The 14,320-nt window shown below is 55.5% G+C and overlaps 1 protein-coding gene across 4 annotated transcripts in view; it reads left to right on the forward strand.

Moving 5' to 3' along the window:
• MGAT5B (mannosyl (alpha-1,6-)-glycoprotein beta-1,6-N-acetyl-glucosaminyltransferase, isozyme B) overlaps window positions 1-14,320 on the forward strand; it is a 91,441-nt gene continuing 77,121 nt past the window's right edge. For 2 of the 4 annotated variants that reach the window (XM_011986724.1, XM_011986811.1), the window contains exons 1-3: window positions 1-146; window positions 3,958-4,070; window positions 13,545-13,692. In XM_011986724.1, the coding sequence (XP_011842114.1) occupies window positions 79-146; window positions 3,958-4,070; window positions 13,545-13,692 (329 nt within the window). In that variant the 5' untranslated portion in view covers window positions 1-78. Of the gene's footprint in view, window positions 147-3,753; window positions 4,071-13,544; window positions 13,693-14,320 lie in introns of those variants that run through there. The other 2 variants (XM_011986644.1, XM_011986569.1) reach the window with 2 other exon arrangements.

Genomic DNA, 14,320 nt, shown 5'->3' on the forward strand with positions numbered 1-14,320 from the left:
CCCGGAAGCGGCGAGAACTGGGCCCAGGACGGTGCGTCCGGCCTCGCCCGCGGCTGCTCGCACCAACAAGTTTGAACAATGATCACCGTCAACCCCGATGGGAAGATAATGGTCAGAAGATGCCTGGTCACCCTGAGACCCTTTCGGTAAAGTTCCCTCCTGGTTGGTCTTTTCCCCGGGGGGCGCGGGATGGAGGTGGGCGAGGTCGGTTCCTGCGAGCGTGCAAGTCCCGGCGGCAGAAGGGGAGGTTCATGCTTCAACCCCTGGTGATGACCAGTGGGGCTGGGCTGGGGAAACGGATGGGGTTGGGGTTCGGGGTGCGGGTGGGGAGGGGTGTGTTATTCGGGGACCTGTCCCGAGTTGGGCAGGGTTGGAGAGGACTCGGGATGCAGAGGTAAGAATGGGGGCAGAAAACCCCCAGGTGGTGGTCCTGGGCCCAGAAAGTCGCCCCAGGCTGCCCGCCCCTTCCTAGCCCCTCGGGGTCCTTCCTCACCCCGCGGACGGTCCCATCCGGGCAGCAAAGTTAGTGAGCGGCGCCCAGGAGCTCCCCCTCTGGTCCCTCCCGTCCCTCCTGTCTGCCCCTAGGTCGGCTACCCCCAATCCCTCCACCTGTGCCACCCTTTCCCCCGCCTTTGGTGGCACTGCTCTCCTCCCCACGGGGCTTGGGCCTGGCTCCGACGAGAGGGTCCTGAGATTAGACCGAGGACCCGCTCATCCCGGGATTCGCCCCCGATCGCAGGCGTCGGAGAGGCGGGGGTAGAGGCGGCGCTGCGGGGCTATGGGGCGGCTGGAGCCGGGGCTGCGGCGGAGCGTGGCGGGCGGGCGGTGGCGAAGGCGACATGCTTCGGGCGGCCAGCACCTGGGGGCCCAGGCCAGGCAGGGTTGGGGCCGCACAGGACTCACTGGACCCAGCCAGGGGCCCCCAGGGCCCAGCGGTGCCGGGGCAGCCCCCTCTCCTCCCAGGCACCCGCGGAGCCGGCCCGCAGTGGGGTGGGGAGGGGGCGCTGCCTGGTGGACGCCCGGCGGGGCCAGAGTGTCACCCCCTGGGTAGCTGGTCAGTGAGGAAGCTGGGGGAGTGACAGCCCCGGTGCAGGGGCCGGACTCGGGACGCGGCCACAGGTGGGCTCCGGGCGCGGGAGGGAGCCCGCGAAGGCGGAGCTGGCAGGGGCCCTGAACCCTTGCCCTCCAGGTCTCGGCCAGAGTCCCGGTCCCGCCCAGCCCCACTGTGGTCTCCCTGCCGGCTCCAGACGGGGATGGGGGTGGGGAGACGGTGGCTCACCTGGCGCCCGCCTCCCAGCACACCGGGCCTGCCTGCTGGGCCGAGGAGGCAGCCCCAGGGGATGGCAGGGGTCAGGCTGGACCGCTGCGGTTCAGGGCTCCAGGAGGCCCGGAGAGCTGGTGCAGGCCCTAGGCGGTGATAGGGGCCTCGGGAGCCCATGGGAAGCAGGGCGGGAAGCGGGCGTCTCTGAAAAGGGCCTTGCTCCTCCAGGGAAGCCCTTGAATCCCTGAGCTGACTGGGAAGGCTGGAGGGTCCTCACCCCTTCTCTTCCGACCCCATTCAGGTCCCTTCCTCCGGGCGGCTGGATGTTTCCTGGCGCGATTGGAAGCAGCCGCGGGACTCCAGTACCATGGACAGCGCTCGCGCCCCAGGGCTGCTTCCCTGTCTCGTCCTGCCCTGGTTTTTTTTCAGGCCCTTATCTGAAGGCAGGACTGGGGGTGGAGCTGCATGGGTCCCCAGAGTTGTGTAACTTCACCCTAGGGTCTCCCTGGGCTTCCTGGAGACCCGCAGCCATCATCAGTGAGTCCCTTCAGTTGAGGTGGGGGTCAGGCTCCAATCATAGCACCCCAGCTTGTTCATCCTCAAAGGCAGGCTGGGGTCCTGTTCTCTCTGGTTTTTCCAGGGCTGCTGGCAGGGTCTTTATTCCATAGGTGCCCCTGGAATGTTGCTTGAGTGGATACATGGATGGCTGAAACCATTTTAACTTGAGCCCACTCCAAATGCCCCCCAGCTGCCTTGGGGGACATTGAATCCCAGGATCGGGGGCTGGCAGAGGGAGATGCAGATGAGGTGTGTTGGGGGACTTCAGGTTCGGGGTTAAAGGGGGTAGACATTGTTCTCATAGCAGGGTTGTTGGACCCTGGTGGGCGCCCAGGTCCCCAGCTCTAAGTACAACTCCCTCGCTCCCCTGGCCTCTTCCCTAGGGACTAGAGACATGAGTGGGGGAAGTCCATCCTTGTCCTCAGATTGGGAGGACAAATAGCTGATTTCCCCTGGGATCTCCCGAGCATGGGACAGCACCTTTCCTGTGCCATGGCTGTGGCTGTTGTCTCTAGAGTCTCCTGACTTCCTCTGAGGGACCCCAAGATCTGAGCCCCACCCCCAGGCTTGGTGGAATTAAGTGAGGTGTCCTTCTGCACTGAGGGAAGTGTCCCTTGTGCGGTCTCACCTACCAAATCATGTCTCCTGACCTTCCTGTCGAGGGTGTGGCCTTTGAGTCTCTCCTTCGGGAAGCTCCCAAGCACCTCTCTGCTTTGGGGTTCTCCTCCTCTCTGCCCAAATCTCTAACAGCTTCCTTCAAATATGGGCTGGGAATTTTGTTGTGCCTTTTATTTTCTTCTGCAATTATGTGTTTTCTTTAATGGACCAAATTTTAATTAAATACTGCTCTGCCAGTTTCAAATAATGAAGATTAAAATGCATAAAGCAAGTCTTGCATAAAGACACAAACAAGTGTGGAACTTGAGGGTGCGGAGTGGAGGGGCAAAACCCGGAGGTCTCTGGCATGACTTGTGGGGCTCTCTCCAGGGAGCCTGACTCCACACAACAGAGGGTTCCTCACCCTGATCTGGGGTTGGTGGGAGGGCGCCCCTCTCAGCTCTGCCAGTTCATCAAGTCCCCTGATAGGTTCAAGGTCCCAGAAAAGCCCCAAGGCTGTGCTGCGAGCTCAGCTCTCCTGTTTGGGGCCTAGGATTGATGAGGGAAGCAGCAGGACCCTGGGTCTGGATTGAGGGAGGAAGGGTTCTGTGCCTTCTTCCCTGCTGTCCCCCTGGGGTTACCCCAGAGCCTGGCTCCTGGTGGATAATCAATAACTACGTGTTGAAGGCAGGAACAGGAGTCCTGTCCTGGCCAGCTCTCCCTCCCACCCAGTGTGACAGCACACACACCTATATTACATCCCTTGCACAGGTATGAGGACACCCTGGCCAGTCCGTGGTGCAGGCTGATGACCCTGGGTGTGCCTGCCTAGGGGAGATGTGTGTTGAGGGGAGCCTGGGCATGGGCCGTGTGGCCCTGCCCTGGAGATCTTACCATCTAGTAGTGGAAGTGGTTGGGGGTGTTCAAACAAGCTCATGACTGCTGCAGCAAGCCTCTGCATACAGCACTGAGGGTGGCCTGAGTGACTGATAGGGTCCAGGTGGGCTTTGTCTGGACCAATTCCTTGCCCTCTGGCTGGCCTCGGGCCCTGCTGTGTCTATCACTGGTTGTCAAACTTTTGCATGCGGTGGAATCTTCAGGAGACTTTGCTAAAACAGCTTGCTCGCTCCACCCCAGAGCCTCAGATTCAGTAATTTGGGGTCTGGGCCCAGCATTGGCATTTCTAAGGAGTCTCAGGTGATGCCGACTGCTGGTCTGGGGACCACACTTTGAGGACTGCAGCTGTTAATGAACCAGCTCCGCTTGGAGGCTAGAGCCCGCCCGCCTCATGCCTAAGTATGCGTCATTCTGCCTTGTGGTTTTTCGTGTGGCTCGGGGCCAGCATCTTGTAGTCGAGCTCTCTTTATCCTGTAGTGGGGGAGCCCTCCTGGGCCTGGAGCTCAGCTCCCATCCTTTCATTCTCCTTTGCTTCCTTCACTCATGCACTCATTCTTAAAGCATCTGTGCAGCCGGTACTTGGTGGAGCGCCGGAGCCCGATGGCCCTTCCTGCCCTCCTGACCCGCCTCCTTCCTCTCCGCAGGCTTTTTGTCCTGGGCATCGGCTTCTTCACTCTCTGCTTCCTGATGACGTCTCTGGGAGGCCAGTTCTCGGCCCGGCGCCTGGGGGACTCGCCATTCACCATCCGCACAGAAGGTACCTTTGTGGGGCAAGGGAAGTGTGAGATGAATGAGGGTGTTTGTGGGTCAAAGAGGAACTGCCTCTGAGCCTAGCCCTGTACCTGGCTTTCTGGCCGCCCTGTAGGTGGATGTGAGTGGAGGGGGCCTGGACTTGCTCTGTGTGACCCTCCATGCGCTTTGGCTCTGGTCTGGCAGCTGTCATCAGGCTTCCTCTGGCCTGGGTTCTCAGGCCAGGCTAGGGCCTTTAAGCCAGGGTCTCCCGGGTCTCAGAAGAGGCTGCCACTGTTGCTTCTTTAGTTGGGTTTCGGGATGAGCAGTCTCTGAATATTACACCTGAACCCTTGAGGCACACATATCCTTGTCTTTGGCCCAGGCTGTGGCCATGTGGGGACGGGTCTGGCCATAGGCTTAAATGTCTTATCTCTGAGCTCTTGGGACACAGCTCCCTCCCAGGCCCCGTCACTCCTTGCCCACAGGATATTTGCAAGGCAGTGGAATGGAGATCAGAGCATGGGCTTTGGAGGTCTGGTGGGTCTGGGCTTGCATCCTGGTCATCACCTACCAGCTGTGTGCCATTGGCCGAGTCACCTGGCTTCCCTACAGAGAAGGACAGCAGTGACCTTCTGCAGAGGTTGGATTGAAGGGGCTCACACGTGAACATTACCCAGCATGGCTGGTGCCACATGGCACAAGAGTGACCAACTGGGAGCCCTCCTCCTGAAACTGGGCCCAGCCCCACCTCATCTCACCTAAGGAGGGGTGGGGGTCAGAACTGAGTCCTGCCCACTGTATCATGGGGGTTCTTTTGGTCACTGATCAAAAGGAGGGACATGGGGTAGTGGGGAAACTGAGACAAGTGGGTTTCTGGAACTGTTTGAAGGCTGGCTCTGTGAGATTTCCCTGCCCCTCTGGGGAAGTCTCTCCTTGAAGTCCACCTTCTTGAACTTGCAGAGCTTGGGTATCTGGCTCCCCTGTTCTCAGAATATTGTAGACATCCCAAGTTGAATAGGTTGTCATCTGGGTGGGTGCTGAGGGGCTCTTATTATGCCATCTGTCATCTCATCATTAGATTCATTCCTCTGGTTTCACATGCACTTCTTTAAACTTGCAAAAGCTCTCAGAAGGAATCTCACACTTATTAGTCATTCAAGCCTGAGTGTAAGTTAATTTATCCCGTCTCTGACTCGCAGAGATTCCTCAGTCTCTAAGCCTCCAAATTTTCCTCTGGTAAATGGGGATGGTAATCCCCATTTCCCAGGCTCGTCGCGAGGCTGTGCTAAGATAAAGCATGGGAAGGGGCCTCAGCAGCATCTGTCAAATGGCGAGCACTTCATCAATACTTAATGGATGTGTTGAGTTGGAAACGGGGGCACTGCAGCAAAGCGTGTTTATGGAAGAGGACCAAGGAGGCGCTGGAATGTCTATGTAGGAGAGGCTGAGGATTGAGGTGGGCAGGGGTGGGAGGAGGCAGTCGTGAAGGTGCACCGGAAGGGTGGCTTGAGGGAGGGCTGGTAGGAAAAGTGGTGCATGGGAAGATGGAGTATAGACAGAGATTCATAAAGTACCTGGCTGCCACCCCTGGAAAGGGGGTGTGCCTATCTGGGTGGGCTGCTACAGAGGCCTTGAGGAAGCTGAACCTCCAGAAAGGTCAGGGGTCTAAGAGGTGGGAATTAGGGGTCGGGGAGAAGAGGGGTTTTTGGCTGGGCTCTGGTTTTTATGCCTATCTCCCTAAGGGGGTTGGAGAGTCAAGGTAACTCACCTACCCCATGGCTCTTGCCCCATCTGGGCAGGATCAGGCTCAGTGGTCCGGAGTACAAGGGGTGTGGGAGCCCTGCTGTGCTCCGTGCTGTGCAGTTTTGCTTGGGTATGGGGGTGGGAGTCCAACCCCAGCTGCAGGTCTGGGTCTAAAGATGGATGGAACCACATAGGGGAGAGCACTTGCCCAAGGTCATACAATTGGACTACAGCTGCGTGTGCATATGTGTGTACATGTGGATGTGTGTGCATGTGTGTGTGCATGTGCATGGGCTTAAACTTTTTATTGGGGTATAAGATACACAAATGAACAATCCATGCAACTAACAACCCAGATCAAGGAACAGAACATGATCAGCCCCCAAGTGTCCCCATGCCACTTCACAGTCATTACTCACCCAAAGATAGTCATGACCTGACTTTTGATCACATAGAAGAGTTCTGCCTGTTTTTTGGGCTTTGTGAGCATGGAATCATTTTGGGAGTTGATATGGTTTGGCTGTGTCCCCACCCAAATCTCATCTTGAATTGTAGTTCCCATAATCTCCACTTCTTGTGGAGTGGACCCTGTGGGAGGTAATTGAATCATGGGGGTGGTTTACCTCCATGCTGTTCTTGTGATAGTGAACGAGTTCTCACAAGATCTGATGGTTTTTATAAGGGGCTTTTTCCCTTTTGCTTGGTACTTCCCCTTCCTGCTGCCATGTGAAGAAGGACATGTTTGCTTTCCCTTCCGCCATGATTGTAAGTTTCCTGAGGCCTCCCCAGCCATGATGGACTCTGAGTCAATTAAACCTTTTTCCTCTATAAATTACCCAGTCTTGGGTATGTCTTTAGTAGCAACGTTGAGAATGAACTAATACAGGAGTAATCTTTTGTGTGTGGCTTTTCTCTCAATAGTACATGTGTGGGACTCACTATCTTGTATGTGGTTGCATACATATCTTGTATGTCACTTGCACTTTTGCACTGTTTTTTTATTTTTATTTTTATTTTTTTGCTGTGTAGCCTTCCATTATGTGAGTACACCACCATTTTTTTTTTTTATACTTTAAGTTCTAGGGTACATGAGCACAATATGCAGGTTTTTAACATATGTATACATGTGCCATGTTGGTGTGCTGCACTCATTAACTTGTCATTTACATTAGGTATATCTCCTAATGCTATCCCTCCCCCCGCCCCCCACAATAGGCCCCGGTGTGTGATGTTCCCCTTCCTGTGTCCAAGTGATCTCATTGTTCAATTCCCACCTATGAGTGAGAACATGCATACACCACCATATTCATCCATCCGATCATTGGTGGGCATTTGGTTGTTTCCAGTTTTGGGCTTTTGCGAACAGTGCTGCTATGAATATTTTAGTGCATGTCTTTTGGTAAACACATGTAGGCATTTCTGTTGGGTATACCTAGGAGTGGAGATTCTACATGTTGTAATGTTAGTTCTCAGACCAAGTTTATCCAAGCCAGTCTTTTCACATTTCCCCGGCCTCAGAACCTGAGTACCTGGAATACAGAACTGAAGTCTGGGAGAAGGAGGAGAAAAAGGGGCCGCTGAGAACCTGGGAGAGCTGACCCTGATTCACTTTAGATCCCTATTCGCTTTGTTCCCCGTGATTTCTTTCATACCCTTGGATCAAGCTAATTTGCTTGGGCAGACCCAAGGCAGGGACTCAGGCGGGGAAAGGAGTTTGCAATGTGGGTTTAACATCCTGATCCTGCAAGAGAAGCCCCTCAAACTACATCCCCACACAGTGCCTGGGGCAGCCCTCTCGAGAACCGAGGAGGTGCCAGCCTTTCTACCTAGGAGATGCCTGAGGGAAAGATCAGGGCTTCAAGGGAGGTGCTTGGCAGATTGCTTGGCTGAACCAGGCCAGGGAAGGGATCTTGGAAGTTCGGGCCAGGGTTGGGTTGTTGGATAATGCACATTTTGTTACACAAAAGAAATCTGTGGAGCCTAGACAACCCCAGAGCAGAATCAGGAGAAGGAAACCCTCTAAGGCCCTGCTATTTAGAAAAAAAAAAAAAATCATTGCATTGGTCAAAAAACAATCTGTGTACAAATGGGAAAAACCATCTCTCCTCCCCTGTCAAACCAGTGACAAGTGACAGAAGTGACAGAAGTGGGGTCCCACATGGACTGTGGCTGCGAAGGGGGAGGGAGGAGAAGGCTTTTCTCGAAAAGAAGAGCAAGGCGTCATTCAGCCTCTTGTGGACTGTGGTCTATGTGTGGGGCCTCCAAATTCTCCTCTGTGCCTGTTTATACTTCATGATAAACTCTGCGTACTTTGGGGGATGAAATGTGACTGACATCTCATTCTGTATTCTGCACACTCATCTGAAAGATTCGAGAGAGGAGGCTGCATGGGGAATCATGACCCAGAGGAGATCTGACTTCATTCCCTCTTGCTGCATTTGGGCCAGGCCTGGACCCTGGGGAGGGCTTTCCGGCATTGCCCCCTCCCAGGCAGCTCTGCCCCACTTCCCACCCCAGGCCCTCCTCCTGTCTCCTGCCCTTCCAGCCCTTCTCTCCTAGGCCTCCTTCCCCATGTGGCTGCAGATAGGGCTGTGGGGCTGTTTCCTGCCCTCTGACTTGTCTTGAAGAAGTAGTGGTAGGAGTCTGGGCGTGGTGGCTCATGCCTGTAAGCCCAACACTTTGGGAGGCTGAGGCAGGTGGATCACCTGAGGTCAGGAGTTCGAGACCAGCCTGGCCAACATGGTGAAACCTGTTTCTACTAAAAATACAAAAATTAGCAGGCTGTGGTGGCACATGCTGTAATCCCAGCTCCTTAGGAGGCTGAGGCAGGAGAATTGCTTGAACCTGGGAGGAGGAGGCTCCAGTGAACCGAGATTGCGCCACTGCATTGCAGCCTACATGACAGAGCAAGACTCCGTCTTGGGTTTAAAAAACAACAACAACAAAAAAAAGTAGTGGTAGGAGGCTGTGTTTTGGGAGGGGTCTGTAGGTTGGAAGTCCATGGCACAGCTGCATGTGTCTACTGCACCCTGCCAGACCTCCCAGGCCTGCTCCAGGAATTGAACCCGGGGAAGGCTCCCTGGCTCCGTGGATGGTTCTGGCTCTGGCCCTTGGTGCTAAGGGGCCCTGGGGCTCTTCTCTCAGGCTCAATGGATGAGGGGCCAGGGCCCGGAGGTCTGAGGGAGAGCCTGATGTGGCCTCCCACGGCCTGTCCTTGTCTTCTCTGCTGCCCGGAGCCCAGAGCGCCCATGGCCTCAGCTGGTTTCTGCGGTGAGCAAGGACAGAGAGACAAATGTGCACATTTCTCCAGCTGCACAAACACCCAGTCACAGCTCCCTTCTCAGTGCCAGGGAAGCCTCTGCTTTCTGGAGAGATGGGGGCTCATTCAATTTCCAATGGTAAAGGGTGAGGATGGGGACAAGAAAAGGGGGACGAAGGAGGATGAGAGAGACAGAGAGAGACAGAGCGTCTGGGGAGGGGATGGGGCCTCCATGGGTAATAAACACACCCCGTCTGTAGATGAGAGGATCTATTTGTATCTCCCAGCGTCCCAGCTTTCCTTATTTATATGGAAATATGGAGGGAACATGTGCCTGTTCTGAGATGTATCACTGGGGCCTCACATTAAATATATTTCAATTTAGCTGACGCCAAGAGTGGTGAAGTGACTCGGGGGAAGCGATGTCAGCTGGCTCTGCTGACAGTCCCAGGGCCAGTGGCGGCTTTTAGGGGAGTGGGTCACTGGGGGAAGGTCGGCCTAACCTGCTTCCCTCCTGGGTACCCACCCCCTGCCTTGTCTTTGGGCATTTTTAGAGTAGAAAATGTGCCTGATACCCCAAGGGCTCATCGGGAAGGGGCAGGGCTGTCTCCCCAGGTCTCAGGGCTTTCTGGAGTTCCATGCCATCTGCAGAAGATGGGAGCAGCTCCTGAGCCCCTGGAACTGGGGTGTGGGACTCTTGCTGCCTTGGTCCAGTCTGATGAGGTGGGGCTTGAAGAACTACAGATGGGGGATCTGGCTCTGTGGACGTGGTCATTGTGAAACCCAGGCTGCAATGACCCACGCCTCTGTACGTCCTCAGGGTTTTCGTTTGTTTGTTTGAGAGAGGGTCTCGCTCTGTTGCCCAGGCGGGAGTGCAGTGGTGCAATCACGGCTCACTGCAGCCTCAATCTCGTGGGCTCCAGCAATCCTCCCACCTCAGCCCTGAAAGTAGCTGGGATTACAGGCACATGCCACCATGCCTGGCTAATCTTTGTATTTTTTATTGAAAAGGGGTTTTGCCATGTTGCCCAGGCTGGTGTTGAACTCCCGAGCTCAAGCGATCCATCCACCTTGACCTCCCCAAGTGCTGAGATTATAGGCATGAGCCACTGCGCCTGGCCTGCTGCCAGCTTTTATAGGAGTGATTCTTTCTTTTCCCGTTTCTCGAATCTCTGGAAGCAATTAGGGGAAGTCAGAAACGGAAGTCAGGGTGATAGAGACTCAGAGCTCAATGAGCCCAGCCCCCTCGTTTTACATGAGAGTAAATTGAGGCCAAGAGAAGGACGGTGACCTGCCCACCTGTCTGGTCCGTGGCAGAGCAAGCCTGGAGTCCAGGCTTCTGCCGCACCCCTCTTGACCGGGCCCATGCCACCATGCTGCTGCTGCTGCAGCCTCTGCTTTGTTGACTCTCAGGGGCCCCTGCAGCTCTAGGCCAGACCTCATCGTTTTTGGCCCATCAGCTGTTTTTCAGCCTGTGCAATGGGGCTGGGAGCGTGGGGTGTGGGTGGGGAGCTGTGACCGTGAGGTTTCTGGGAGGGGCTCAGGCGATGGGCAGGAGCAGAGGAAGCTTGGGGTGAGCTTGGAGAGTGGGACCGGTAGAGCAGCAGACAGGGTGCCAGGCCTGAGGCACTCCAGGGAACACAGCATCACCCCAAAAGCCATGCTGTGGGCTCAGCACTCGTGGGGTGCTGCATCTGCAGGAGCGAGCTGCTGACCAGGCTCTGTGGTCAGTCAGGCCTGAGTGCTCTGGCCACAGCACCGCTACGGTGTCCCGGCTGTGGTCTGTTACTCCTTTTTCCATCTTAGTCCTTTGGGGAAAGGACCCTCCAGCCTGAGCTGTGAGCGACCGCCCACCAGGGCTGCCCAGTGAGGCCAGGCAGGCTGTGTACTGCACGACTCCATGATACCCTTCAAGCGGTCACAGTACCAGTGGTGCCCCGTGGACTTGTGGAAAGCAGTGGCCAGGCAGGTCATCTGAGTCCTCCAGTGTTTTTAGCTGAAATGATGGGAATCTCTTCATTTACTCTGTGCTACAAGCACTGGTTGCAAGCTCGGTATTGAATTTGGAGGGTGGGCTTGGGCAGGCATCTCTGAAATGAGAGTGATCTGAAAAAGTAAACCATTGCCCCCAACTCTGGGAAGCTCAAAGAGAGAGCGAGCCATCTATATCCTGTTTTTATCCCACTACTTTGGAGAAGGACTACTGCAGCCCAAGCTATGAGCGATGGCTCACCAGAGCTGCCCAGATTAACCGATTGAGTGTGTGAGTGCGTGGGGAGGGCCTGAGAGGCTGGAGGGACCTGAGTTAGTGTCATTTAATGCTAGTGTGAAATTTCCCGGTCCCAGCTGAGTGTTTGAAAATCCACTCTCTTTTCCGTAGAGGGACTTGTGGGGTGGGGGGGTCCTTTGCTGCTTTAGCTCTTGGGGTAGGGAGGAAATATGCCCATTTTCTCCAATGCCCGACCCCATCCGTGAGCCTTCCTGGGCATCTCTGCCTCTCTCTCCTTTTCTTCTGCCCCCTACATCCCCCCTGCTCCCATTCATGCCTGTTCTTCGGAGCCAGGAGCCCTGTGTCTTTAAGGAAATCACAGCTTCTCCTGTTTTGCAGCCCTAGCCTGGCTGGCATTTCCACGGTGTGTGAGTGGCCCCTCCCCAGCTCCTGTGGCCCCCCTTCTGACCTCAGGCGGGGTCACCTGGCAGGGGAGCCCCACCAGGGGGTGACTTACATCAGGGTGGGAACGCGGCAGCAGTGGCTGGGCCGGCCGGAGCCAGGGAAGAAGGGCAGAAGCAAAGCAGAAATGTGACAGCAGCCCCGGTGATGCGGAGGCTGCCGGCTGCCCCTGCTCGGCCCACAGCCTCTAGTTCCTTCTCTCCTCTCCCTGCTCTGCCTCTTCTCAGTGGCCTCTCTCTTGTCACCTTCCTGGTGCTGTGATGTTGGTCTGCAGATGGGGCCTGTTATTCTTGCCTTGAGACGGGGATGCTGAAGCTCAGAGCCATTCAGTGACTGCCCCGGTCACACGGGGGTCAGCGGGCAGAGGCCCCAGTCCCCTTGCCCTCCCCAGGTGGGGTGACTGCAGTGTGTTCTACTTGGTCTTGGGGCTCCCTGGCAGGGCTGAGCTTGGGCACCCTGGTGGTAACATTCTCGGCAATGCAGCTTTCCCAGCTTCCCCAGCTTCCCCGTCTCTCTTCCTCACTCTCCTGCCGAGGTTTCCATTAGCTCCTGTTTAAACTACTCACCCTCAAACCCTTGTCCCAGGCTCTGCTTCTGGGGAGCCCAACCCATGGCATCCTCCACTGGGCCCCTGGACTGGCAGCCTGAGCGTCAAAGGTTCGTGTCCCCAGGTGACTTGGCTCATTTTTGGGGAGTGATTTCAAGCCCAACCCATAGGGGTTTGGGAGGAGCTGAGTTGGGGATTTTAGTGCCTGGAGCCCAGCACCCTATGGACTGTGTGGAGGGGCAATGTGAAGCCTTCAGATTTAATTAAAAAGGAAGGCGAGAGCTCGCTCCTGCACACTGGCACGTGCAGTGCTAATGATCGGGAATGATTAGAAAGGAAGCCGTGGAGGATTGCAGGCTGGCTGATGGGATCTTGGTCGAAGTGCCTCATTTTCATTTAATTTTCTTCTTCACAAGGTCTCCCCTGCCCAGGCTGGGAGCAGAGGGAAGAGCAGGCGCCTCAGCCCCAGGGAACCTGCTCTCGTCAGTTGATCTTTGGGAACCCAAAGACCAGTTTGAGATTCAGAACTCATGCATTATGGTTTCCTACAAGAGGGTCCAGGGAAGAGGGATGGGGAAGAGATGGGGTTAGGGCCCAGGGGCCGGGCAGGAGAAGGAGGGCTGGGGAAGCAACAGGGCCCTGGGCCCCTGAACACAGGCTCCCAACTTCCCTGCATGTCCGGATCTATGGGGAGCAAGGAAAGTGTAGATTCCCGGGGCCCGGACCCTAGACAGTTGAATTGGCAAATCTAGACCAAGGCCCAGAAATCTGAATTTTAACAGCCTGCCTAGAAGATCCAGATGCTGCTGGGTGATTGGCCACATTTCTAGGAACCCTGATCTAGAAGTCCTGCCTAGAGCTTGCTGTTTGGGGGCTCTGGGGCTTCTGTCCCAGTGCTGGGCCTTTTCTGCCATCTCACAGATATGAGGGTTGTTGGGCCCCAGGACACCTCAAAGATTACATCTAAAGCTCCATTTTACAGTTGACAAAACTGAGGCCCAGAGGGCTTAGGAAATGATCCCAATGTCACATGGCTGGTGGAGACAGGGCTGCCCAGGGCTCTCACTCCACCACGATGCTGTTCTCTGTACCGCAAAACAATGCAGCAAAGGGGTCAGGAGTGACTGGGAAGATAGGGCTGAGGCTGGGGTCTGGTGTTGGTGCTGGGGGGCTTTGGGGCCAGCTTTGTCTGAGCTGCCCCAGCCTGGACACCAGGTGGCCTCAGGTGGCCTCCAGGCTGCTCAGGCCTCCCCTAACCATACCCACACTCTGCCCACAGTGATGGGGGGCCCTGAGTCCCGTGGCGTCCTGCGCAAGATGAGCGACCTGCTGGAGCTGATGGTGAAGCGCATGGACGCACTGGCCAGGCTGGAGAACATCAGTGAGCTGCACCGGGCTGGCGGCGACCTGCACTTTCCCGCAGACAGGTGAGGGGACGCGGGGAGGAGGCACGCGGAGCAGGGGAGCGGTGGCACCTGCCATTCTACCCGGCATGCTGTCCATCATCTCCTTTTGTGAATCTGGAGAAGATTTTGACTATATGGTAATACAGCCCAGAACGCATTTCTACCACCCAAATTTAACAACTGTTAACATTTTGTTGCATTTGTGGCCTGTTTTCCTCTTTAAATAAAACATCACAGATGAAAACTGAAGGGCCTTTTAACAACTTCTCCCTAGAGACAAGTGCCTCCCTGAATTTGCTGTAAGTTTTTCCAGTCCATTCCAAGCACATTTGCACATATGTTTAATACACACACACATTATAAATGCATAGTGTGTGATTTTAACAAATTCCATGTAAGTGGCATCTCACAGTACATATTCCACTGCCTTTTTTTTTTTTTTTTTGAGATGGAGTCTCACTCTGTCACCCAGGCTGGAGAGTGCAATGGCATAGTCTCAGCTCACTCCAACCTCCGTCTCCCAGGTTCAAGCAGTTCTCCCGCCTCAGCCTCCCAAGTAGCTGGGACTACAGGTGCATGCCACCACACCTGACTAATTTTTGTGTTTTTAGTAGAGACAGTGTTTTACTATGTTGGCCAGGCTCGTCTC

Source organism: Mandrillus leucophaeus, unplaced genomic scaffold (assembly GCF_000951045.1).
Source record: "Mandrillus leucophaeus isolate KB7577 unplaced genomic scaffold, Mleu.le_1.0 Scaffold1, whole genome shotgun sequence".
NCBI classification, from domain to species: Eukaryota; Metazoa; Chordata; class Mammalia; order Primates; family Cercopithecidae; genus Mandrillus; species Mandrillus leucophaeus.